The sequence below is a fragment of the Lineus longissimus genome, chromosome 18 (genome assembly GCF_910592395.1).
Source record: "Lineus longissimus chromosome 18, tnLinLong1.2, whole genome shotgun sequence".
In the NCBI taxonomy this organism is placed as follows: domain Eukaryota; kingdom Metazoa; phylum Nemertea; class Pilidiophora; order Heteronemertea; family Lineidae; genus Lineus; species Lineus longissimus.
In genome coordinates this window covers 7,896,044-7,923,690 of record NC_088325.1, presented here as the reverse complement: position 1 = coordinate 7,923,690, position 27,647 = coordinate 7,896,044, and the positions used below count along the sequence as shown (strand labels likewise).

General features: G+C 42.6%; 2 protein-coding genes across 2 annotated transcripts in view; one reads left to right on the top strand and one right to left on the bottom strand.

Annotated features, from left to right (window-relative positions):
• Positions 1–27,647, bottom strand: part of LOC135502204 (protein FAM221A-like) — a 99,162-nt gene that overhangs the window by 68,672 nt on the left and 2,843 nt on the right. The window lies entirely within an intron of this gene.
• LOC135502462 (uncharacterized) lies at positions 4,588–26,691 on the top strand. Its single transcript, XM_064795300.1, has 4 exons — positions 4,588–4,907; positions 24,467–25,351; positions 25,710–25,900; positions 26,211–26,691. The coding sequence occupies exons 2-4, from the start codon at positions 24,878–24,880 to the stop codon at positions 26,569–26,571; spliced, it is 1,026 nt and encodes a 341-aa protein (XP_064651370.1). The 5' UTR covers positions 4,588–4,907; positions 24,467–24,877; the 3' UTR covers positions 26,572–26,691.

Here is a 27,647-nt window from a genome sequence, read left to right as displayed (position 1 = left end):
GTAATACTAATACAGGGCGAGTTGGCGAGTCAGCCTCCTGACCCCATTCATGTATTCATGTACAGGAGACAGCCGGGTTGTGTTTTTCGGTCAAAAGTATTAGGTTGGATTATCGTACATTAGGGTTTCTTTAAAGATTTTTTTGATTAGGTAGGAACTTTTTATGATTCTATTGTTTACTACAGGGCCTTTCTATCTATTTTCACTAAATTGCTGAGAGTGTTAATGCTTTCGATACCAGGGGGTTAAAATGAAAAATTAATGATATCATATTGTAGGTATGATAGTTAGCTTCAAAATAAATAATATGGGGAAGGCTCAGGCCATGATAGGGAGCTCTTCGTTAATAGGGCTGGTGAGCAAGAAGACTCTGGTGGTGGTGGTGGTGGGGGGGGGGGGGTATATAGGATGATGCCATCATGGCAGTTGACCGAAGAAGCAGTTGGCTAGCACACAATGTCAATGATGGCGAGTAGTTGGTGGTGGGGAGAGGGGGGAAGGGGGATATAGTAATTATATAGTTAGGATGACGCCATCATGGCAGTTGACCCAATAGACGCTGACACAGTATAGAAAATAGGTGGGGAGAATGTGGGAAGGAAACTAAACACAACAAACAGGAGAAGGATAGGTATTTTGCCCGGAGATAAGCATAATGATCCCAAGACCCAAGTGTAGGATTTGAATTCAAAAAGACCTCAGCCAACCCCTTGTCCTGAATAGTTTGAGGGTAGCGCATGCGTTTGAGTAAGTGCGCATGCGCTTTCTACAGAAAATTGAAATGGTTTGTGTTGTGTTGTGGTTTCACGGTAGGATTTTGTTATGGAAACGGGGAAATAAATATTGAGACCAATGTACTTTGAAGATTATTGCATTATAAATGGGACCAGACCGTCGACATCCTCCCACACGCCATGACATTGACGAAATCGTTGTCGAAATGGGCAGCCCCCGACCGATCATGTTGGTGCGCATGCATACTACGGAAAAGTTAGCACACTCGAAATCTTTTGCGGACTTTTGCCAGTTCAAAGCTGGTGAGCAAGAAGACTCTGGTGGTGGTGGTGGGGGGGGGGGGGGATATAGGATGATGACATCATTGCAGTTGACCGAAGAAGCAGTTGGCTAGCACACAATGTCAATGATGGCGAGTAGTTGGTGGTGGGGAGAGGGGGGAAGGGGGATATAGTAATTATATAGTTAGGATGACGCCATCATGACAGTTGACCCAATAGACGCTGACGCAGTATAGAAAATAGGTGGGGAGAATGTGGGAAGGAAACTAAACACAACAAACAGGAGAAGGATAGGTATTTTGCCCGGAGATAAGCATAATGATCCCAAGACCCAAGTGTAGGATTTGAATTCAAAAAGACCTCAGCCAACCCCTTGTCCTGAATAGTTTGAGGGTAGCGCATGCGTTTGAGTAAGTGCGCATGCGCTTTCTACAGAAAATTGAAATGGTTTGTGTTGTGTTGTGGTTTCACGGTAGGATTTTGTTATGGAAACGGGGAAATAAATATTGAGACCAATGTACTTTCAAGATTATTGCATTATAAATGGGACCAGACCGTCGACATCCTCCCACACGCCATGACATTGACGAAATCGTTGTCGAAATGGGCAGCCCCCGACCGATCATGTTGGTGCGCATGCATACTACGGAAAAGTTAGCACACTCGAAATCTTTTGCGGACTTTTGCCAGTTCAAAGCACGACTTCTTCGCAGAAAGAGGAAAATAATCTCTGGCAGCGATGCAGATTGTTGTTTAATGCATTTCGATTCACCCCAGGGTATTCGTCACACTTTGATTCGCCCCTGTTTTGACGAAATCTCCAACCTAAAGCGGCTACTCTGCGTAAAAATCATCGGTCCCCCTGCATTGTTTTTGAAAAAGAAAATCTCTCCCCAGGTAAATTGCTGTGCATAGGCGTATACGAATCCTCGCGTGCAAAAATTTCACCTGGGCGAGGTGGTTTTCTGGTTCCGGGTCAACTTTTTTTCATTGACGGTATACACACACTCTCTAACCATATAGCTCGCTTAAGAGCTCCCTTTCACTTGTAGTACTTCATTTCCAACTTTTTGCATATAGATCTCTTTTGCCCAAAGACAGTCTATAAATGCTTCCCGAAATTGGTGGCTGGCATTGGAACTAACTCTTTCCCCCTTGTCCGTCAAGGCATTCAAGTGTGTTGGTCAACAATGACTTTCTTCTTTGTCCCTCCACCATAAGGCCTAGTTTCCCCTTATGACATCACTATTTCGGACACTCAGCGCCCCATTTTTGGAAAGGTGTAGGCCTATACACTATAGGCATAGGCTACCTGGAAATCTTCAGGGAGATGCTGGAAAAAAATTTGTAGATCCCCAGGAGCTAAAGCAGTAAAGGGTTAAAACATGGCGGATGGTAGTTGCTATTTACAAAGGTAGTCGCGCGGTGGCATGGCTTCCTCTTTTTCAAACATGGCGCAGGCACCTTATGGAGACAGTTCAGCTTTAAAGTGATACTATGATGTGATTTACAACTTTGCGGTAATACAACCGTTTTTAATTGTTGATCACAAATGTAAAGCTCAAATTTTCCATTTTTGATTAGATTTATTATAAAATCGCTGAATGTAAACCACCGCGACCGCGAAATAGTTCGTGTTGTGACATCATCAACGAAAACGGCATCGAAGCGGGCGGGATACCATCAATTTCTAGAAAATGTGCATTTCGATTCGAAAACCTTACCGATTTAAATGAGAAAGTGACGTAGTCATTTGTCAAAAACTGCTAAAACATAATATCATAATAGGCCTATGGTGAAATTTGACACGAGTTACCCTTTAAAAGCCCAGAATCATGGAAATAGCCAGGTTAAATATGAACAGCACCTTCTGCGAAATTTCCGGAATGTTGTATATCATATGCTTACCATTTTGTTTATGACGTGGCACTACTGCAGGATCCCTTACAAAAAGTATAACCCTAACCCTACCCTAACCCTTGACATGATGGTTTCACTGAATAAAAATGTTTTGTAAGGGATCCTGCGGTCAAGCCGTTTAGGTCGGAGTGAATTCACTGCCTCTTTTTTGTTCCAATGATGCAGATAAATGCCTCTTCAAATCAAACTCGTAGATACGATAGACATGGACGAGAACATTTTCAATTACACCGCGGCTTGGGCCAAACTCGCACAGTGCCGAAATTTGTAAGCAACAAAATCAGCGCCTCTAGTGTCAAGATCGGCCAGGAATTTGCCGAGGTCGCATGACAGACAAAAATAGATTCGAATTCGAGAAACTTGCATATTAAACTATCAAACACCTCGTTGCTCGCCGAGTATTTTGCAAACTTGCTCAGGATGTTTTTACTTCTTGTTAGTTTTAACATAGTGTTTTAGCAACCTCATTCTGAGCGTACAGAAAGATGCTCTACATCTTTGCGGACCGATCTTGACACTCGAGGCGCGGATTTGGCCTACAGGAGGGAGGCCAGATCATCAACGATGCGAGTCGATGTATTGCGCATGTGCTCAATTGAAATAATGTCATTGTTTACGATCGATTGCACATGCGTTGAAATACCACGTGTCATTGTCGTTTTCTGTATTTAGGCTGCAGTAAACAGTACCACGTGCTATTTCTTGGCAGATGCATTCATTACGGAGTATGTAATCATTTTTTAGCTCAGCTGACAAAGTCAGCGAAGCTGGTCACATTACTAAGGGAATGGTGTCCGTCCTTCCTGCCATCCTTCCATGTCAATTTTGGGCATTTTGTAACCGTAAGACCTAGGCACTTTAATGACGCTGCTAAATTAGGAGTAGCCCAAGGGGAACTTAGAAACCAAAAATCAGCGCGATCCGACCTACATTCGGCGAATGAGGTCATCGGGAAGTTTAAACTTCTTTCCTTTTATACCTCGGTCCACAGAGGAAATATTGTTTTCAAATCTGGCCGAATATTTTTAAATAATTTTTCATTTTGACTTGTAATGGAATTAGTATAATTTTCACCGCCAGTTGGCGCTACAGGCACATTTGACAGATTTTTTGACGATTTAAAAGCCCGGGTTATGACGTATTGTTGCGCAGTTGTATTCTGCGCATTGAATTGGCCAAGGAACCCATCCTCGGCACCCAGTGGTTTTCCATATGCTCCAGCTCTCGCTATTACAAACCCCTGGGGAAATCCATGCCCTTCAGACGGATTGTAGCGGTAGAAAAAAGCGCTCAATCAGAGCGTCGGTTGTATTTGAGTCTCGGAAATTCGTAAACCACGGACCCAGGAATTAATGCTCTCAGATGCACTATCAATTGTATAGTCTTTTGCGCCATAGGGCTCGGGTCCGAGGTAGGTTAGTTAAATTTCAAAGATGGCCATGAAACGCGTATTTTCATTAGCTGCTATTTTTAGAACATCCGGGTATTTAAGAAAATTCTGAATTTTTCAGTGATGTTCCTTCGTATTGCGCGCACCCCGCTGCAAATTTATTTCATTACTTAATTAAAACACAATTACACGTCTACACAATGTTTAACAGCATAGAATCGATGAAGTATAAAACGATTTTACGATAGGATTATCTTAAACTTTATTCATATACATTTTATTGTCATATAAAACACTATATATACATACATTACGCACAGTGTATCAGGTTATCAGAACAGCCACCCTTCGCTGTCGATTCTAATGGATTTTCTCAGGGTTTTGTATGGGACGTAGGAGTATCAAAAACCTGAAGCTCAGGATGAAGGAACCAGGCTATATTTCAGCATACCCACTCAATCTTGACACTAGAGGCGCTGATGTCGTTCTGCAATTGAATTTTAATTTCGGCACTGTGCGAGTTTGCATACCCACTGTCTGACTGTGACCAGTCTAAAGATGGAAGATTGATTTTGCAACAAGTAACCAATTTTCTGCTAAAAAGTAGTCAAGTAGGCGATATTATCACTAGTTCCTTTCAGTGGGTAGTCATAAGGTCTTAAGGGAATACCTTCAGAAATTAGTTCTTTAAAATTTGGCCACAATTCTGTGAAAACGATATCGGAAGTGAATGCTCGGCATGCTCTGTTCGCGATGTATTTTGAAGTGGAGAATTCCCAGTATGTGCAGTGAATCGGCATGATTCTGTTTGCATATTAATTTTTAGTACTACGATTCTTACATGAGTAAAAAGTAGACGTTTTAAGCAACACAATAATGTTACTCCCATAAAAATTGATTCAAAATTGACGGAGCTACGCCACGGCATTCTGTTCGGCAATTAGCAGCGCTGATAAAATACGTTTCATAATTACATGCCAAATGGCACACTTAAAAAGCGCTCATTGGACAACGTAGGGAATCACCAGAAATGACGTCATCGCTGGTCTAAATCTTCTATATAATAATATTAGAAGGGGGACGAATAAAGTCACACTTGGAGGCGTTGGAGCGCCTTGAAATTTTGCATGAATGGTGGTGACACCTTACCCTGATGCAACGTCTTGGTTTTATTCAAAAACTTACTTAGCGGAGCAGTAATGAGGGATTTTTAATCGGACACTGTAAATTCTCCTTACCCATCACAGAAGGGTTCATCCCCATTTCGCCTACACCCATTTCGCCTACACCCATTTCGCCTACACCCATTTCGCCTACACCCATTTCGCCTACACCCATTTCGCCTACACCCATTTCGCCTACACCCATTTCGCCTACAAAATTTACCCGTTTCGCCTACTCACCATTTCGCCTACTCACCATTTCGCCTACACCCATTTCGCCTACTCACCATTTCGCCTCACCATTTCGCCTACACCCATTTCGCCTATTCACCATTTCGCCTATTACCCATTTCGCCTATTACCCATTTTGCCTACATCATTTCAAATGTTTTATGATAGTGACTTCAAATTCAAAAGATTTTTCAGCCTTCTAGTCTAATTTGAAATGTCTATTGGTGCCAGAATTTTGTAATGCTTTTAGAAATATGCAGTTTATCCAACTAAGTACCAACTAAATACTATCAGACGAACTGAGTAGGGTCATGAGTAGGGTCATGATTTGGCTGAAAACAGTGTAAATGTCATGGTCTCTCAAATTTGTCCAATTTGAAGAAAAAAAATTTGTGGACAGCCACCAGTTTTAATAAAATTACACCATTATAATACTCCCCTGACTGTCTGGAATGTCATATCCAAATTTCAGATTCACAACCCGAAGCATTATTTGATGCAAGGCGGTCAAACTGTGACAATTTAACTGCAAAAAGGCTTAAAAATCAATGGTGGTCTTGTCTCAAGAGGAATGTCTTGCCTCAAGTTGGAATGATAAAGTATGGTAAAGTTTAACTGGGAAATATAATATGATATGAAGGAAAAAAACCAAGCTAAACAATTCGTCAAATTGTTCAAATGTCCAGCGCACACCCCTCTTTTCCTTTTTAGTAGGGGAAATGGTGAGTTGGCGTAATGGTGAATAGGCGAAGTGGGTGTAGGCGAAATGGTGAATAGGCAAAATGGGGGTAGGCAAAATGGGGGTAGGCGAAATGGGTGTAGGCAAAATGGGTAATAGGCAAAATGGGTGTAGGCGAAATGGGGGTACACCCACAGAAGCCAAGCCATTGCTGTTAAGTTATGCTGGGGCTTAATCAATTACCTGCACTCCCTGTGGGGTGAATAACATTACCTTTTGAACAGCTGGCTATAGGGGGATGATTGGAACAGCCGGTATACCTGCTGACCTGCTGAACCCAGGTTGATGTTATTTTCAATCCACGATTGCAGGTCACCTGATTTTCGAGATTTCACGGGAAATGAAATTGTAAACAAACGCATGTGTGCAGTTCAAATGTAAACGAAAATGTATTTTTGGTACTTTTGGTTGCTGGACTTGGGTTTTCCCGCAGTTAGGAGCTGGGGTCAAATTGGTGGTCTATTGTTTATGGGTGCTGTTTTAGTCAGAGGTAGCCCTTGATTATGAAGGGATTTTCAAATTAAGGTGACCATGGTCTTTTTATGTGCTCACCACGGCTTTCATTCAATTATTGATTGATTCAAAATTGACGGAGCTACGGCATTCTGTTCGGCAATTGGCAGCGCTGATAAAATACATTGCATGCTAATACATGCCAAATGGCACACCTTAAAAAGCGCTCATTGGACAGCGTAGGGAATCACCAGAAATGACGTCATCGCTGGTCTAAATCTTCTATATAATAATACTGGAAGGGGGACGAATAAAGTCACACTTACTTGATGTATCTGAAGAGTCGCGCGGAACCTGACATGGCCTTACCAAGGAGCTGTTCACAGTGCTGAACTTCTAGCTTGCCTGTCGACTAAGTGCCTTTTTGGCCGAGACATTGCTACATGTAGGAGGAGCACGCATTTTATAGTTATAGTAGTGACAGTACAGTTGGTTCGAGCCATTTGGAAGCTGACGTGTGAAGGCCTATCTGGGTTCTCCTTTTTCTCCGTATAAAAAGGGGCATATTGCTGACTTAGGAACGAGGCATATTGACATTGCCTCATCATCTCTATCGGACCAATAGCATTCCGCGAAGATGACGTCACTGCAGCTGCTGCCCTCTATTTCCCCATCGCTGAATTACAGGCAATGTCGGACAAACATGCTGTTTCGTAATGGATTCAGGCTTTCTAACTAGGGCAGTTAAATTCAATCTGGCACATGTCCGAGTGTTGGAAATACTACATAATTGTTCTGAATATTTCTCTCTCTGACTCCATGGTATCATTCATGCTAAAAACAATGCAGGGTCAAAGATAATTGAGCTCAAATGCGTAGAAATAAGTGTCGATGTCCGACTGTCACGTGACTAAAACGTCATCAATATCTTATGCAAATGACCTTGTGAGCTATAAATAGTAACTTCGCGGAATGCTATTGATATACTTTTATATGCACGCATACATCACGCCATTGCAGGGTCCGAGTCTGTGGAAAATTGTGTTATTGATTAGATTGATTAGCCACGCCCACCACCACGTGCGTTTTGGTGACCATGTGACTTAACGGAGAAGTAGGTCAGGAGGAAGGGCCGCGTGAGCTTCTGTCATGGATGAGAGTCATCCTGTATTGTGTAGCCGTAGGAAGTTTCTGATAATAAGTATGTTGTGAATAATCTGTCGCATTTGTTAGTGTCTTGTTCTGTATTGGATTGTGGCTGTCATGGAGGAACAACTAACGGTGCAGACCCCCAAACACGACATGGTGGAGAAGCTGCGGTAAAAAAAAAATTGTGATTGAGATACCTCGAAACAACTTGTCCATCCATGTCACATGTGGATGTGTGTGCGTTGAATGTAGAACGTTTTGCATAGTGCATGGAAGCTCGCTACATTAGTACATATGTATGTTTGTTGCTATATGTCAAGACTACTGTAAAGAGTCCGAGATTCGCTCAGCTCAAGACATGAAGAAGTGAGACACTGCAGTGCACCATGTGATTGAGTACATGCGCATGCAAGTGCATGTTGAAACTGAGTGCAGGTTAATTTCATCCTGTTTGTGTTTGACATTTTTGGAATTGGCTGATGTGTCGCTATCACTTTTATCAGACTTTCTGTCAGCGTATCTGAGGATTACTTCGTCATGTTCGTCACCCTGGCTGCCTATTTCTGACGTAATCATCGACATCGCCGCTGTCATTATTGTTTTATGGAGACAGAGCTTTTTTCATTGTCTTTGGCCAAGGAACAGTTAACTGTTTTCTTTCTCGCTGTTTCAACCAAGTTAAACTGAGACGTGAGTGGTTTTCTTCAACATGCAATTCAAGATCAAGACTGCCTTCTTCAACTTCGATGTTGTCGCTGTGCCTATGTGTCCGTGTGATCGTAAACTGTGACTTTCTGTTGTTGTGTCGATTCAATTGTGGACTGTTGATGTGAACTTATGTGCATTTTGAACTGTGACTCAATGAAAACATCGATTTCAATCGTAATAAGGACAGACAACAGTGATAATCGGTGTTTGTGTTAAGGCTCACTTGGTGAAGAATTCAATTGAAGTTTTGGGACCACGTTGGATGAAGTACAGGAATTGGTCAGGTCGGTCAAAGTTTTAAACTCATTGTCTGCCACTTCTACAACATTTCTCGATTTTGACGTCCTTGAAAACTCTATTGCTTGTGTGTATATTTTAAGTTTTTATATATATACATACATTTTGTTTTTCTTTCAAATATTTTGTCAACACGTGTCACAATTCAACATACATGTCCATTATTTGTATTAGGCTATTTTCATACGGTATCTTCATGAATACTATTGTTTTTCAGCCAGCCTGAATCACACGAGGTCGAGGAGACTAACTTTTCACTTTCAGCTAGTCATCTCCCATTTTGATGCTGACCCGGCGTACATGTAACTGATACCATTTTATTCCAGCCATATAAATACATCTTTTTAGTGGATTTGATATTGGTGTTGTCACCTACTGTTTGCATACATTAGTAATTTTGATTGCGCGTTGACTTGAGATTGAAAATATGGCAGCACTACGACCAACAGATTTCTTGCCATCTCCTAAGTTTAGTGGTGAAACTCAGAGTCATGAGAGAGCATATGCTCATTGGTTGTTGTTCACTGATTACTTGCAAGTACATGCACTCGCAGACCCAGATGAGGAGCACATGGCCGATATTGCATGCCGCTTTCGACTTTCGCTATCCTCAGAAGCGAGACTATGGATCCAAGGGAAGGTTTTCATGGATTTAGATGAGATGAAGGACGCATTTCTTAGCCGATTTGGTCGAACCCATTCCGATTTTGCTCATGTCCGTCTTTTCGAGGAGAAAACCTACAAGAGTGGTGAAGCTGCTGAACAGTATCTTAGTCGAATCAGGGTAGCTGTCCAAAGGATTAACTATGATCAACATACGATCCGCAACAAGTTCCTACAAACCTTACCGGCAGAGTGTCAACGTGCTGTGGTCATGTCCGCTCCACCCGATGCAGACGCTGATGACCTAGCCACCCTAGCCCAGAAATACCTGGACCTCTTACCGACCACGAAGACAGTAACTTTTCCAGATCAGGTCCGTGTTACAGCTCATGAGTGTGACCTCAGCTCGATCAGAGACGAACTCAAAACGCTGCAGCCTGGGTTACAACAGCTTCATTTCACAAAAGGTGATCCGCCGTCTGAAAACAGACCCAAGCCCAAGCCCAAGGAGACCCAGGCATCGCAATGACAACCGTCACTACCGAAAGCGTTCGCAGAGCCCATTCAGGCCAAGATCACAGACACCAAGCGGAGACAGGAGTGGAAACAGACGTGATCGACCGCCCATCCGCTGTCATTTTTGCTCCAAAACTGGACATGTGTGGCGTAAATGTTTCCAGTACCTCCCGCTAGTACAGTCGCAATAAGGAGTACCACCACCACCATGGATGCAACCACCAAGTTTCCCCCAACAGCAATCAGGATATGCCTATCAGCCATCAGGCTACAGCAGTTACCAGGACCAAAGCCAAAGCCAAAGGGACTGATCAGCAGCGTCAAAATAACCAAAATTTTTAAAGTCGGATGGTTCAGAAGGGCCAAATGGATCATCCGAGTCTGTTCCAAGCATTAATAACAAGTCTGAATTTTAGGAGGAGAAACAGTGGAGTTGCAGTTAAATTCACGAAACTATGTTAAGGGGTATCTCCCTAACCAACAAGGGTTAGTTCTTTTATTTGATTCTGGAGCAACGTCCACCCTTGTATCATCAACTATAGTGAGAGAATCAAAATATCTGTCACAGCTCCTACAGTTTGATGTCAACCCTGTAAGATTTAAGATTAGAAATGGTGAATTTATAATTGCGCGAAAGGCGATATCCTTCAACGTTAATATTCAGGGTAATGATTTTCGAATTTATGCACTTGTTGCTGACAATCTTGTAGGACCAGATGTTTTGGTTGGTACATCCACGCTTTCAGATTTTAAGGGATCTTTAGATTTTTGCTACTCATAAATTCACTGCCAGACCAAAGAGAGTTTGGTTCACGCCTACGCAGAATCATGTCATCAAACCAGGACAATCCAAACTAGTGTCAATTGGAGGGAAAGTGCCGAAGTATATGAAAAACTCAGAAATTCTGCTCCGAGCTAACCTCTGCAAGTGTTGCCCTTCTTACATGTTAGTACGTCTCAGGAAAGGCAATTGCAGTATCACAGTCTCCAATTCTAGCCGCAAGTCATTACATATGTACATTCAAATAAACCTCTTGTTTTTAGCTCACCTCTTAGCAGAGGTGAGCTTATCCCATACCGTGGCGTCCGTCGTCGTCGTCTTCCGTCGTCCGTCGTCCGTTAGCAGGGCACGTTTCGTAACTGTTGGAGCTATTGAGTTGAAACTTGGTACACATGTACCCTTATGTAATGACACCTAGGAGACCAAGTTTCGGTTCGATTCGTTTCATGGTTTGGCCACCAGGGGGCCAAACGTTAAAAGTGAAAATATGCAATATCTCCCTTAATAGTAGTCGGGAAATTTTGAAAAAAATATGGTAGGTACTTCTAGCAAAGGTGCATCATATATCCTCCGGGTTTTTGATTTGACCTCCTTTTCAAGGTCACAGAGGTCAAATGGTGTAAATTGGCCGTTAGGATGTAACGATGGCACGTTTCTAAACTGCAATGACTATTGATACCAAATTTGATACACATTTACCCCTTAGTCAGGTGATCTCAGGGACCAAAGTTTGGTCCAATATGATTCACCACTTGACCACCAGGGGGCAAAATCAAAAAACCTTAAAAATGTGATTATTCCTTAACTTCTTACCCGATTGCCACCAATTTGATATCATGGGTACATCTAACCACCATACAGTATATGTCACACAGGTTTTTAATTTGACCTTCTTGTCAAGGTCACAGAGGTCAAATGGCATAAATTTGCCGTCAGGCCGTAACTATGGCACGTTTCTTAACTCCAATGACTATTGATCACAAATTAAGTACACATGTACCCCTTGGTCAGGTGATCTCAGGTACCGAAGTTTGGTGCGATCTGATTTGCCGTTTGGCCTCCAGGGAGGGGGCCAAATCCTAAATTCTTCAAAATGCCATTATTCCTAGTAATGACTTGCCCGATTGGCACCAATTTTATATCATAGGTACATCTAATTCTAACAACCATTCAATGTGTCACCCGGGTCTTCTTTGATTGGACCTACTTTTCAAGGTCACAGAGGTCGAATGTACTGTAAATTGGCCATTTTGGGGAAATTGTAATTGCTTGGACCTACATCAAACCTAACACTACATGACACAATACCATGCTCTTTATCCATCTTTCCTCCACATGAGGTGAGCACAATGGCCCTGGCCATTTCATTTCTGATATTGATGATTTTCAGGTACAAGCTTCTCAACCAGTACCAGAGGAATGTTTACAGGCACACCTCAGAAAGTGTGAACCAGGTATACAGGCGAAAAACCTAGCGAGGTACCCACACCTCGAGGCATCCGATCCAGTATTGAAGATGACTGAAGCCCAGATCCTGCGAGACACCATAGACCTGGATGCTGAGACCTGTCTTTTATATCAAGACGGAAAAGAAGAAGTGAGGGACATGCTTTCACCACAGAAATGCCGCCTTTTCCGCCGCCGATGTACCTACATTGGACATGTCATAACCGTGACACCAGAAGGAATTGTGCAAGTACAGGCAATAAATGACAAGTGCAGTGCCATAAGGAACATGAAGACACCAACCACCCCAAGGGAAGTAAGAAGATTCATTGGAGCAGTGAATTTCCTCTCTATGTACTTGCCACGCGTACAATTGTTACTGAAGCCTTTACACACCCTAACCAAGAAAAATAAAGCCTTCATATGGGGAGAAGAACAAAAGGAGAACTTTAACAAGATAAAGGAACTTCTAGTGTCGCCACCTGTACTCTGTGCACCACAAGGAAATGGTGACATGCATCTCTACAGTGATACCTCAAGGGAAGCAAGAGGAAGTGTTCTTATGCAAGAAATCGAAGGGGAAGAACGTGTCATAGCTTATTACTCAAAAAGGTTACCTATCTGCTGCTCGGTTTTCTGTTTCAGAGCTTGAACTTACTGGTCTTTACATTAATATTACAGCTTTCAAGTATATCTTACAATCTAAGGTTTTTCATTGCTACGTTGATCATTCATCACTGGTACAAATCTACAAATCCAAAAACCAGCCACCGACCTTGAGACTGCAAAAACTTTTGGAACGTTTGTCGCAGTATTGTTTTGATTTATCCTATCGTGAGGGTTCGGACATGGTTCTTGCCGATTTTCTAAGTAGGGCTCCTAGTGATGATGATGACGTATTTGACAGAATAATGCCGATCGCTTTTCCTGTACACCTCTATCAAGACCAAGCCTATCCAACTGCCTCAACTGTTGAATGACCCGTAACAAGAGCTCATGCTAAACGCATGAACATTCAAGTCAAATCTTATATCCGGAGAAACCACAAGTCCAGGACAATACCAGAATTGAAAATGCCGCTCAACAGAGACCTGTTGCACCAGAACACCAACAGAGATGGGAAAGTAACCAAAATGATCATCAGCCCCAGAATGAAGTGCCACAGGATTTAGAAAAGCCACCGCAACCAGCACAAAACCGTCCTATCCCATGACCAAGGGCAAGGAGACCTACGGTACCCGCCCCAGGGGTACGACAACCCAGTATAGGAGGATTTACACCGCCTAAACCCAAGCCTAAAGCACCACATACAGACCAGTTGGAACCTAGATTAGTAGACAGAGTGCTTACGCGTCAAACCGAGGTCAAGGATCAAGTGACAAATGACGAATGTCCCGAGTTTTTGCGCAAACCTTCGCCAATGGTGACATCGATTGATGAAGTAACAGCAAAGCACATCCCAGACCAAGCAGAGTTGAACAGAGTCCTAAAAGTAATAAAACGCAAGATAATCAGGGATTATAATCTTCCTTTCGAAGCTCAACAGTTCAGGAGTGAACAACAGGCATCACCTCATTTCAAACAGATTTTTGACTTTCTTGCTCATAATATTTTGCCGAGTGATCGAAAATCAGCCAGAGTTGTAATGCTAAAAGCTGAACAGTACATACTTTGCAATAACATTCTTTTCCGACTATTTTTCCCACCCAACAGTGATCAATTCTGTCTTCAGCTGGTAATACCAGAGAAATTCATCGATCCATTGATCTCTAAATATCACGGTTCACTGTTAAGTAACCATCAAGGATGTGTACTATGAGGAGGTTATTTTACTTCCATGGTATGTTCCAGCGAATAGTGTCATATGTCCAGAGTTGTTCAAGATGCCAGGAATTCAAGGGTAAAACAGATACCATACGACCGTATCACGAGAGAATACCAACCAGTTACTGTCCATTCCAGACCATCTCACTGGACTTCAAGCAAATGGTGACTTCGAAGTCGGGTTATTCATGGCTCATGGTAATCACATGTGCAATTACACGATACACTGTCTGTGTTCCTATGAGGACCCTCGATGCCCCTGCAATCGCCGAAGCCTTGATCCAGAGAGTTTTCATGTGTTTTGGGATCCCTGAAGTTTTGGTGACTGACGCCCAGACTTCACTTGTAGGAAAAATTATGGAGATTCTTTGCAATGCTTTGAGTATTACCCAGAAAGTTATTTCTGTGTGCAACCATGGATCACTTCATGTTGAGAGACAAATCAGGTCAATTGCGGACCTCATAAAGGTCAACCTAGATCAATATGGAGATGATTGGGTGAGATATTACAGCGTCGCACAGTACTCGTTTAATACATTCAGCTCACCGCAGCTTGGAAATCATTCACCATACTATTTGTTATTTTGCCGAGAACCAGCAGACATCAGTGGAATAAATTTCAAGTCCTTACTGGGATTGACAAACTCTCAGGTTGAGTATGTTGATCAGCTACGAGATAAGTTCAAAAATGTGTCAAAGTTCATGTTAGAACTGCAGCGCCATCAACAATTAGCCCAGAACGAAAAGATATCGCACAAGTTGTCAAAGCACCCAACTTATGCAAAGGGACAGTTGGTATACCTCCACAAGCTGAACAGTTGATCTTTAACAGCCAATGCAAGAAAGTTTACTGCACAGTATGTAGGGCCATTCGTTATCCATGAAGTTTTGGACTCCACCCATATGCTCTTGGCAGATCTCAAAGGCTGAATCCTGCGTGATGTCTTCAGTGTCAATCGCCTGAAACCAGCCTTCATGAGATCCACCGACTGCAAAAACATATCCAACCTTCAGAAGCTAAGGGAAGCGCTTGGAGTCAATGACAAGGAGCAACAGTGTCATTTAGCAAACCAGGACGTTGATGATTTTCAAGTGGTTGATGAAACAGGAACAGAGCTCATTACTGATGACTGCGACCTTGTCTTCACCGCACAGACGGATCCTATTGACTTGAGTAGCATTAGGAAGCATCTTCAGGTTAACCACAGTTTGGCTGCACCAATTCCCTTGTCAGTTGATAGACAGCGTCGTCTTCTAGAAAAATTACAGAATACTCCATCGAGTAATGCTGTTTACACTGTACAGAGAGCACGATTCAAAGCAGTAGAGCTACAATTGCTATTGTCTGTTCCACTTCAGAAAAGTGAATACAGATTCTGGTGGGACCCACAAAATGACTTAAATTGCCCCGAGATTGTTGGGAAAGTTTTAGGAGAGCACAGTAAAGTAAAATGTAATGGTTCCCAACGAAACTTTATGAGAAGAGTACACGGGATGCTCAGGCTGCACTGAGATGAGTAAGCCACATCCTGCTAACATTGAGTGACAAGATTTCAACTGAAGATTTGTTGTTTTTAGCTCACCTGTCAGGTGAGCTTATACGATACTGCGGCGCCTGGCGTCCGTCGTCGTCGTCCGTCGTTAACTTTTGACAAAATAGTGGCACGTTTCTTAACCGCTTGACCCAGAAAGTTCATACTTGGTGTGTGGGTACCCCTAGGCATGACCTTTCTTCACAATGAAAATCAGCGCAATTTGACTGCTGGTCTGCCATATAGGGGGCAGTCTTTGAAAACCTATTTTTGTCATTTTGAAGCTTATGGTCAAAGCTAGACCGATGAAACTTTTATGGTTGGTGTATCTAACAAAGGTACATCACATATCACACGGGTTTTTGATTTGACCTTCATTTCAAGGTCACAGAGGTCGAACTCTAAAATTTCTTTGATGGTGGCACGTTTCTTTACTATTGGTCATAGACTCTAAATTTAATATGTAGACACCTATTATGCATCTCTTCATGCTGACACAGATTTAGGTCAGTGTGACCTACAGTTCAGTTATAAGTAGGTCAAGGTTAAAAAAGCCCATTTTCTTTATTCCAGCAGATTGAAGTTTGAAATGAAGTTTTAGAGGTCTGCATGATATAGAGGTTTCGATATCAAATAGATTAGTTACGTTTCACCTCACTAGTTGGCGGTATTGGGCAAAAATGTTAGTTGGCACATTGCCAGCAGTTTTGAATTTCGCGGTTCGAGGCAATCCGTCGGTATCCCAGATGCGCAGTGTTGTTCTGCGCCGCTAGAGCGGCATACCACAAGTATGGACGACAGCCATTTTATAAGTTTGAAGCGAGACGAACAAGGAATTAAATCACCTTCAATCAATGGTATAAGTCGATCATCCGCTCTTCAGACCAGGTGGTATGTGTTAATTACATTCTTGTGATTGTTTTAAAATTATTAGTTCGTTCTCATTGCCGATTGTTTCAGAAAAATTTGACCAGGATTGGAAGGTAAAATGACAAACTTGTCGGATTGTCCTTCGGTTTGGAAACAAGGGGGAGGAAATGTGTAATTTGTTTATCCAGCTTGTTGGTTTTATTCAGTAGATAATTTCAAGTGAAATTAGAGTTGTAATGATCGTAACAAAAGTATAGGCCTATGCTATGCTATCCTATGCTAGAGTGTTGTTGGTTTGTTTTGTTTTGTTTTTTTACAGTGCACTTAGACTATAAGAAAGAAAAAAAAAAGAAATAAGGGGGATGTTATATATTGATTAGATTGATTAGCCACGCCCACCACCACGTGCGTTTTGGTGACCACGTGACTTAACGGAGAAGTAGGTCAGGAGGAAGGGCCGCGTGAGCTTCTGTCATGGATGAGAGTCATCCTGTATTGTGTAGCCGTAGGAAGTTTCTGATAATAAGTATGTTGTGAATAATCTGTCGCATTTGTTAGTGTCTTGTTCTGTATTGGATTGTGGCTGTCATGGAGGAACAACTAACGGTGCAGACCCCCAAACACGACAATTGGTTTGATTAATTTGTCTCTTCGATATTGCTCCTTTATTGCATTAGATTTTCATCGCAATTCAATCTATTCAAGATATAGCCAATTTGAACCTGTCTGCGCCAAGGATAGATTGGTTCCCGATCGACTCACTAGGGATACGCAATTCCAATCACCTGCAGGACAGGTCAATTTCTCTCAATAAAATTAATTTTGTTGACTCCTGTAATCTCTACCTTATTTTTAAAAAAAACAGTGGTGTTAGTCCCAAACTGGTAATTTCTATTTATCTTGACCTCTGTTAAATCAGGATACCTCTCAATTACAGACAGCATTTTGTATCCTTGTGCTGTACAACCCAGCCTGGACATACCACAGTTGTCCATGGAGAAGTCTCATCCTCTGACACTTCTTTTCTGTAAAGCTACCGAAACAACATACTGAACTAGGGATATCTTCCATTGCCTCCTGTAATATTTACATACCATGGCTGATTGGTTCAATCATATTTCATCCAGCTGGCAGCTCTGCATTGGAAATTTTAGTGGTATAACGTGTTCTCTTGACCTTCAAACAGTAGTATAAAGCCGATATTTACTACTTTACACCCTCAGTCCTATGTTATTAGGTCATCCAGCTGAGCGCCAGGCCCTTGGGCCTCTTGTCATCCTATCAAATTACATTAGGGTCAAGTAAATGATGTCTGCTAGTATATGTCTGGGGGAGGGGGAGGGTAATTGTCCCACTGTACTCCCAGTGCCAGTCTAGTTGTATTCTCACGAAAACGTACATTTTGAAGGTTTACTTTCTTCCCAACTTCTGTCTGGAGGTAACCCATCTGCAGATTGTAGAACTGCAACACCATTTATCTCTCAAGTTCTCTGATCCTTGTCAACTTCCAGCTGGTTTTGTGTCAGTCCTGTTACGGCCACATGCCTTCAAATCCTTTATATACCCTTTGCGTACTCAACATACTTTATGGTGGTATCTATCTCGTAGCTTCTTATTATCTTATTCTCAACAGTCAATAAATCATTCACGATTAGGGAAAACTCACCATTCTTCTCTGACTTCGACAACTCACACCATGTCAGTCGAGTTTACTTTATGTGACTAATACTACACGTGCTTCTAGAATTCCGCCATAACATTGACTCGGATCGTTGACCTAGCTGTAAAGTTAACCAATTTCTATGTGTGTCTCAAGGCTCCCTTAGGGTCACTATCAAAGGATATGAACGTCTTCCGCACTCGTTGTGGTGGGTGTGGTTAGGAGGGGATAAATAAATGGACCCCAAAATAGGCTAGACTAGCTCATTTAGAAACCTGTTGCAAAATGTTTCAGAACTTTGCTTTCCTCGCTTTCGTTTTCTGAAGCAAAGTTTCGCACTTTTGTACATTTCACTCTTTCCAGGCTCCCATTCAAATTCAATTGTGCAAAGTTTAGATAGAAAAGAGACTTACTCTGTGTACAATAAATTTCTCAGTTGTCATCGTCCACGCAGGGTGGGGGGGGGGATGTTGATTATGTGCGTCTGGTGGGGGTAACCCACCACACAAAGGGTCTGGCATTGGTTTTTCTTGAAACGTGAGGATTATATGCTGATTATTTTGCAACAGGTTTCGTGCGGTTGGCATGGTTTAAATGAGCTAGTCTAGCTTAGATCTGGGGTGAGGCAATTAGGGACGTTTGGCGGGGGTTACCCCACCCGCTCAAAATGTCTGGCGATGATCAATCTTGATACATGTAAATATGCTGAACATTTTGCAACAGGTTTCGTGCGGTTAGTAAAGCCGAATCGGTAGATGTCGTCCTGGCTACCCCTAAAAGGTACCCAGGACCGACCTGGGTACCCTTAAAAATTACCTTCCGTTTTTAGCTCACCCCTGGGGAGCTTATACGATACTGTGGCGTCCGCCGTCGTCGTCGTCCGTTAGCAGAACACGTTTCGTCACCGCTAGGGCTAGATGGCTAAAACTTGGTTTGATGGTAGCTTTGGGCAATATGCCCGGAAGTATTTTCCTTTTTCGCAATATGACCTACTTTCTGGCCTCCAGGTGGCCATCTTGGAAATTGTTTTTGCCTTTTTGAAGCTAATGGTTGTACGTAGAGTGACGAAATTTTAATGGTATCTAATAAGGTTTAATGCCATTTCGTCGTCGTCGTCGTCGTCCGTCGTCCGTTAGCAGGGCACGTTTCGTAACTGTTGGAGCTATTGAGTTGAAACTTGGTACACATGTACCCTTATGTAATGACACCTTGGAGACCAAGTTTCGGTCCGATTCGTTTCATGGTTTGGCCACCAGGGGGCCAAACGTTAAAAGTGAAAATATGCAATATCTCCCTTAATAGTAGTCGGGAAATTTTGAAAAAAATATGGTAGGTACTTCTAGCAAAGGTGCATCATATATCCTCCGGGTTTTTGATTTGACCTCCTTTTCAAGGTCACAGAGGTCAAATGGTGTAAATTGGCCGTTAGGATGTAACGATGGCACGTTTCTAAACTGCAATGACTATTGATACCAAATTTGATACACATTTACCCCTTAGTCAGGTGATCTCAGGGACCGAAGTTTGGTCCAATATGATTCACCACTTGACCACCAGGGGGCAAAATCCCAAAACCTTAAAAATGTGATTATTCCTTAACTTCCTGCCCGATTGCCACCAATTTGATATCATCAGCCTTCTCCACGGTCCATTCAATCGGGGCGCCCCGCCCCGATTGAATCTGAAATATACGAAGTCCGCCCCGATCAAATTTTGCCGCCCCAATCAAAAAGTACGCCGCCCCGATTTATAACCTGCATCGCTATTTTGTCTCCCCCAGAAAAAAACGAAATTAGAAGCCCGGAGATGCATCTGATAAACGAATAAAACCTGTATGCCACCCTTTATACTGTGCAGTTGTGTCGGGACGGACGGATTTCCTTCCCGCCGGCCTAAACTTGCGCATCGCGAACCCACTCCTGACAGAAAATCAATAATTTATGGCGCAGAAAACCTCGGACGGAACACGGCGACCAATGAAATAATTGTCCGGCAAACCTTATTAGCAACCTTGGAAATGGCACACTCACTGTCTTCCTCCAGCGTAACTTGTTCTATATAATTCCCTCCTAGTCCTCGAGGTCTCCGGCAGTCACGTTAATCGCTATTAGGCGACGTGGTTATCGTCAAAATTTACCAGCACTTCACTTTGAATACAGCTCAACGTGCTAAATTTCGTACACCGCGCATGCACGGAAAAACCGAACCCTGACGATAATTCCCGAGACAAATATGGTCATCGTACGCTGCTGACCAATCACCTCGAGGAGCGGGAGTATACATGTCATTGACGACGGGCTCCACGCTCCACAACCAGATCGAACAGTGCGCCGTGAATGCAAGCCGCTGACCTCGGCGGCGGAGAGTCAGTAGCCTTCTCTTTGATCTCTTTGATCTGGCACCGCATCCACTAAATTATTTATTTTTAACTGAGCGGCGGCGAATAAGCTGTCCTAATTTCACGTCAATCATCGACACACGCGATGCTTGGATGGGGCTACGCACAACGAAATCAGCGGCTCTAGTGTTGAGATTGGAATAGGTCTTAAATGCTGGTGACGACGGAGGAAATTGCGCGCGAATTCATTGATTCGTTTGCATGGGTCTGCCGATTTGTGAGCATGGATACTTATCAGCTGAGCAGGGTCAATCGTTACTGATTATCAAATAGATATTAAAGGCCTACGCAGTCCTTTTCTCTCGTTGGGTCTGCTTGTAAGCGGTGCAATGTAAGTCCAGCTAAGCGATTTTTTCAGCTTACTTCAGTCTTAGTTGATTGAGGTTGCCGATCAACATGCTACCAGCTTTGTTATCTCCGAATTTTTGAAGCTCTACGTATTTTATTTATAGTGAGATGATTAAAGATGATATTTTACAACCGAAAAACGGCATTATTCAAGCCTAAACTGCCGCACTCATCGGCAGGAAATCTGCGCTCCAGATGCCGGGAAATCATGTCTAAGCCATTCTAGAATTCAAAATTTTCTGGGGGAGGTCCCCCAGATCCCCCGCTCGGGAGCGCGCCTGCGGCGCGCATCACCGACTTCGTCGGCGAAAGTATCAGTGATCGGGGCTAAACCGCCCTGATTAAATTAAGACCTGTGGAGAAGGCTGTATCATGGGTACATCTAACCACCATACAGTATATGTCACACAGGTTTTTAATTTGACCTTCTTGTCAAGGTCACAGAGGTCAAATGGCGTAAATTGGCCGTCAGGCCGTAACTATTGCACGTTTCTTAACTGCAATGACTATTGATCACAAATTAAGTACACATGTACCCCTTGGTCAGGTGATCTCAGGTACCGAAGTTTGGTGCGATCTGATTTGCCGTTTGGCCTCCAGGGAGGGGGCCAAATCCTAAATTCTTCAAAATGCCATTATTCCTAGTAATGACTTGCCCGATTGGCACCAATTTTATATCATAGGTACATCTAATTCTAACAACCATTCAATGTGTCACCCGGGTCTTCTTTGATTGGACCTACTTTTCAAGGTCACAGAGGTCGAATGTACTGTAAATTGGCCATTTTGGGGAAATTGTAATTGCTTGGACCTACATCAAACCTAACACTACATGACACAATACCATGCTCTTTATCCATCTTTCCTCCACATGAGGTGAGCACAATGGCCCTGGCCATTTTCATTTTCAAGATCACAGAGGTCAAAGTTCACTAAACACCGATAGGTGGCACGTTTAGTTTCTATTTGAGCTAGATAAGAAGGTTCGAAACTTGTGACGACATACATCAAGAGACCCTCTATTCTACCCCAAAAATGTGTTTCGCTCGGACTTCAAATATGGCCGCCATGCGGCCATCTTGAAAATGAAACAAAGTGGGATTGAAACCAAATTTCATGTGATTGTATATCTATGTACTCTCTACCATATCCCTGCTTTTCAGTCAAATCCATTTACCAATATGGCCGCCAGGTGGCCATCTTGAAAATTAAACCAAGTCCTATTACTCCAAAACTAATGATCGGATTGCAACCAAACTTCATGTGGTTATGTATCTATGTACTCTTATCAATATCCCTAATTTTCAATGACAAATATGGCCGCCAGGCCGCCATCTTGAAAATCCAACGAAGTCCTATTACTCCTAAACTGTTAAACAGATGTCAGCCAATTTCCATGTGACATGTACACTCTTCAATAACCCTGAAATTCAGTCAACTTTATAACCAAAAAGCTATACTTATTGGTGTGTTACGCTGGGGATCAATAAATGCCACGTCGTAGGTGTCCGGATTATCAAGGGGCGCGGTTACCGTTATACAATTTTTCAAAGTCCTTTACCCATGTATACATAATATCCGTTCTACTCTGCGATATGGTACCATTCTCCATGTGAACTGCTTCTGTTTCCTGCCTTTCTTTTCCTAGGCCTAACTTTCTAATTTCTTGCCAGAATACTCGCGGATTGCGTGTTTGTAACTGTTCAATATTTTCTAGTTGCCTGCTATGAAATGCACAATTGGATTTGCGGAAGTATTTATTAAATCTTACTTGATCGTCTTTGTACAATGTTCTGAGTGCTTGCTTTAAGTCTTGATTTCCTTTACATTGGAGATTCCTCTTAGCTACTTTGCACAGTTTCCATAGTCCTTCAAGCTCAGGACTCCATCAGGTTTTTTTATATATTGATATATATTGATATATTGTTTTTATCAGGATTGTCCGTCCGACCATCTGGCCGTCCGTCTGTCTGTATGTCACACTCTTGTGACCTCTTTACATTCTGAATGAGTTCGCCTAGACATGTCATATTTGGTGTGCACGTGTATCGGGTGAATATCAAGGCCAACTTCGATAATGGCTGATTTCGCACTCAAGATGGCCGACTGTCGGCCATTTTGTTTTAAAACTTGCAAATGCCTTGTGACCTCTCTACATTCTGAACGAGTTTGCCTAGACATTTCATATTTGGCGTGCACGTGTATCAGGTGAATATCAAGGCCAAGTTCAATATGGCTGATTTCGCACTCAAGATGGCAGACTGTCTGCCATTTTGTTGTAAAACTTCCAAATCCCTTGTGACCTCTCTACATTCTGAACGAGTTTGCCTAGACATTTCATATTTGGTGTACACGTGTATCGGGTGCATATCAAGGCCAAGTTCGATAATGGTTGATTTCGCACTCAAGATGGCCGACTGTCTGCCATTTTGTTGTAAAACTTCCAAATCCCTTGTGACCTCTCTACATTCTGAACGAGTTCGCCTAGACATTTCATATTTGGTGTGTATGTGTATCGGGTGAATATCAAGGTCAAGTTTGATAATGGCTGATTTTGCATTCAGGATGGCCGACTGGCAGCCTTTTTGTTGTAAAACTTGGAAATATCTTGTGACCTCTCTACATTCTGAACGAGTTCACCTAGACATTTCTTGCTATAGAAATAGACTACCCAAAATAATAATAAAAGCCACTCCAATCATCAGCTTCCTTCTTTACTATTCTATTCAGTTACACTACCAGCAACCTGATTTCACCAAAGTGCGGCTATACTAGCGTTTGCCAGCAAACGTGGTGCCTCTAGTGTATATTTACTTTTACCTTTTTAGCTCACCTCTCGGGAGCTTATACGATACCGTGGCGTCCATCGTTAGGGCTAGATGCTAGGGCTAGATGGCTAAAACTTTGGGCAATATGCCCAGACGTATTTTTCTTTTTCACGATATGACCTACTTTCTCTGACCTCCAGGCCGCCATCTTGGAAATTGGGTTTTTGCCTTTTTGAAGCTAATGGTTGTAGCTAGAGCGATGATAGGTGGCACGTTTCATTTCCATTTGAGCTAGAAGGTTCTACACTTGTGAGGACATACATCGAGGGACCCCTCTATTTCTCTATTCAGGCGGCCATCATGAAAATTAAACAAAGTCCTGTTACTCCAAAAACTAATGATCGGATTGCAACCAAACTTCATGTGATTATGTACCTATGTACTCTCATCTATATTCCTAATGTTCAGTCAAATCCCATGACATATATGGCCGCCATCGTGAAAATCCAAGAAAGTCCTATACTCCTAAACTGTTGAACAGATGTCAACCAATTTCCATGTGACATGTACACTCTTCAATAACCTGAAATTCAGTCAATTTTATAACCAAAATGCTATACTTAGATGGTACCGGTATTTTTTCTTTTTTGCCAGTGAGCCGAAAGGAAGAATATTATCCAATACGTGTGACATATACGAAGAAGTAATGAAGAGAACGGCTGGATGGTTCCTATAAACCTTAAAGTTGATTCACAAAACCCTCTAAGATTTCTGATCTAAGAGTTCTCTTAGAGGACACTTACGGAAAATGTACACAAACACTAAGATTCATTCACAGAACCTTCTTAGCCTATTCTAAGCAATTGCGTAGGATAAGTGAACAAGTAACGTTAAGTGAATGCGTAACTACAGCAATAACCATTGTATGTGGGTTCACAGCCAGCGCAAGACTGGCCTTATTATGCAAATAGCGTTATTATGTGAAAAGGATCACAGTACACCTTTATAAGACTGTTTCTTGTAAAATTTCGCACACACTTTGTATCGGTGACTAGGCCAGCAGTGATGACGGACAGACATGACAGTGAGAAAAGGCAAAGAAAGGAAAACTTCACGCCACGAGAAATACAAAAACTCGTCGATCTGTTGTCCGCGAGGTGGAAACTGATAAGCAGCAAGTTTGGGGATAATGTGACTCTTGAACGAAAAAACAAGGCCTGGAAAGAAATTACTCTTAAAATTAACAGTATTTCGCCATGCCTTCGAACTAAGGAAGAGTTGAAGAAAAAATGGGACGATCTCAAACTGAATGCGAAGAAGAAGGCATCAAAGAAGACGCGTTCGGTGGCTGTAACAGGGAATCTACCCCTAGACGACCCGTCCTCGGGTGACAATTGTGCCAGTGGTGGAGGAATGTCATGTAGCCTCAACGACATGGACGAGAGGATTGTTGGACTAATGGGCAATGACCTTGTCCAAGGCATTGATGGAGGGTTCGGCTCGGCAGCCAGACAAACCACACCCAAAAGCAGGACAAAGGTATGTACTGTAAAGTCGGCTCAAAAAGAGGGCCAAAAAAATTGTCACCAAAGACTCTTTCTGCAATTGGTTCATTCACATTCAAGGCTTCAACATTGATTGGTTGAATCAAACTACTGATGCTTATTGTCAAAAATTGCCTCAGCACTTTGTGTTGCTCACTGAATTACCATCGCATTGGCTTTCTCAAGAGCCGAAACTAGTCGCGGCTGACGCATGTACCTAATTGTCCCGCTATTTTCATAGGTTGAAAAATATGTGGTATTGCGTGACTCGTCCATGGTATTGCAAATAATGTGGTTCCCAACGTTATTGGGACCATCTGCTTGCATCTATTGAAGATACCCTCTGTTTTCAGACTGTGAAGTCGCCAACTATGATGTCACCAAGTCACTGCGCATCAGGTAGTGACGCATCAGGTAGTGATTTGGATGACTTTGATATCTCGCAAGGCAGCCCCACTTTTGGCATCACATCGAAGAGGTCGAAGAATAATCCGCATTATGAAGGGTCTCCAATTAAAAGCCCAACACCACCACCGTTTGAGAGGTAAGAATATAGGCCTACAGAGGGTAGAAAAATGTATAAATAGGCATAACGGGCACGTTGTTTTAAAAGTTCTCTTCTCCTACTGTAGTAAATGCAGCTTGGTCGTTAGAGGCCACTAAAATATCCCGTCAAGCCGAAACTAGAGTGTTCTGTAGTACCGGTACATGTAGTAGGTCAATGAAGGCGGATGACACGTTGTGTTACTTCTGCTGGAGACAAAGCCATACAATTATAGCAATGATGAAAACTACTGTTACTTGAAAACCCCTCCAGTGGAGTTTCCTTTTAAAATGGCTGTTTTTTCCAACAGAACGCAAATGCAAGTGAAGCACCAGCCCTGCGTCAAAAGACCAAATGCGTCTGCTGCTGTCGGGGTTACCATCGGGACACCAGAAGCGAAATCCTCTAAGACCGCACCTCCCCCAACGCCAACTGCCGAACTGGTCACCACTGAGAAACAACGCCTGGAAATCTACAAGCAGCGGCTAAAGCTTGAAGAAAAAAGAACGAAGTTGACAGAGACGGCTGTAGAATTGCTTCAAACCTTGGTGTCTATTGAGAAAGATAAAGTGAAGGGCAATGAAAGTCGTGTAGACAAATCAAAGGATGATGTACATGTACCTGTTAATATTTTTGAGCAATTTAAAAAAAGGAAGCAGACCAAGAAGTAAGTTGTGGGTCTCAGTACATTTCATTAAATTTTGCCCTTCACATCTGAAAGAATGGACTGGTCTATTTCAACACGGAAGTGCGGTAAATATATAGGACTGGCGGTAAGCCAATAAAGTTCATAGTTGACCTAAATGTTTTCCACAAGCCAAATTAGCATCTGAAAGTGTGTTTCACTTTGTCTTTACTTTGAAATTAAATTCTGATAAGTTCGGTAACACTTCTTTACATGTTCTTCTTCAGTTAGTTAAAATGTTCCCTTATAATCTTCGCTCTTGTCCTACGACCGTCCTCGTCATCTTGCAGTAGAGGTGGGTTGTCATCATCATCTGGATCGTCGTCATTATTAGGCACACCGGGTGAAAGAGGTACACCACGTTCTTCACATACATTGTGCAACACTGCGGTTGCCACCACAACCTGGCAACACTTCCTTGGGATCAGCCTAATGACACCATCTGAAACGACGAAAATGTCTTGATTTCCTTTTTCCAAATACATGTACACAGGCATTGCCATGCTGCAGAATCGGGTCAGGAGCCGTTGTAACTTTCCAGGTGACAGCACCTACATTTTAATATTAAAATGGATTACATTGAGAGTGCTGCCACCTGGAAAGTTGCAACGGTTCCTGACTGATTCTACAGTATTTAGAATCTTTGGTTTCTTGTTTATTCTTGGGTGGGGGGGGGGGGGGAATTTTCCCTACACGATCGTTTACAGCACATGAATACATGTAGGTGAAAGCCTAAGGCCATAACACCTCGTGTAAGCCAAAGCTGTCACAGGCATAAGGCGTTAACAAAAATTAACAAGCATTACCTTCTCTGGTGAGGCACAGCCATCTCATCTTCCAACGCCCAAATGCCCTTTCGATGACTGAACGTACTCGCCGATGGTGAGCGTTGTACCGCCTTTCAGCTGCATCCGCTGGATTTCGAACTGGGGTAAGAAGCCACGATCGCAATGGATACGCCTTGTCTCCAAGAAACCCGGCATGACCAATACCTTGTTGCATTTCACGATTTAGTTCACTATTGGACCATATGAATACATCATGAGTGGATCCGGGCCAACG

Excerpts from the sequence above, each read along its gene's own strand:
- LOC135502462 (XM_064795300.1), top strand. The coding sequence starts at position 24,878 with ATGACGGACAGACATGACAGTGAGAAAAGGCAAAGAAAGGAAAACTTC. Across the intron at positions 25,352-25,709 it reads CACCCAAAAGCAGGACAAAG|ACTGTGAAGTCGCCAACTAT; the intron begins GTATGTACTGTA and ends CTCTGTTTTCAG. Across the intron at positions 25,901-26,210 it reads ACACCACCACCGTTTGAGAG|AACGCAAATGCAAGTGAAGC; the intron begins GTAAGAATATAG and ends TTTTTCCAACAG.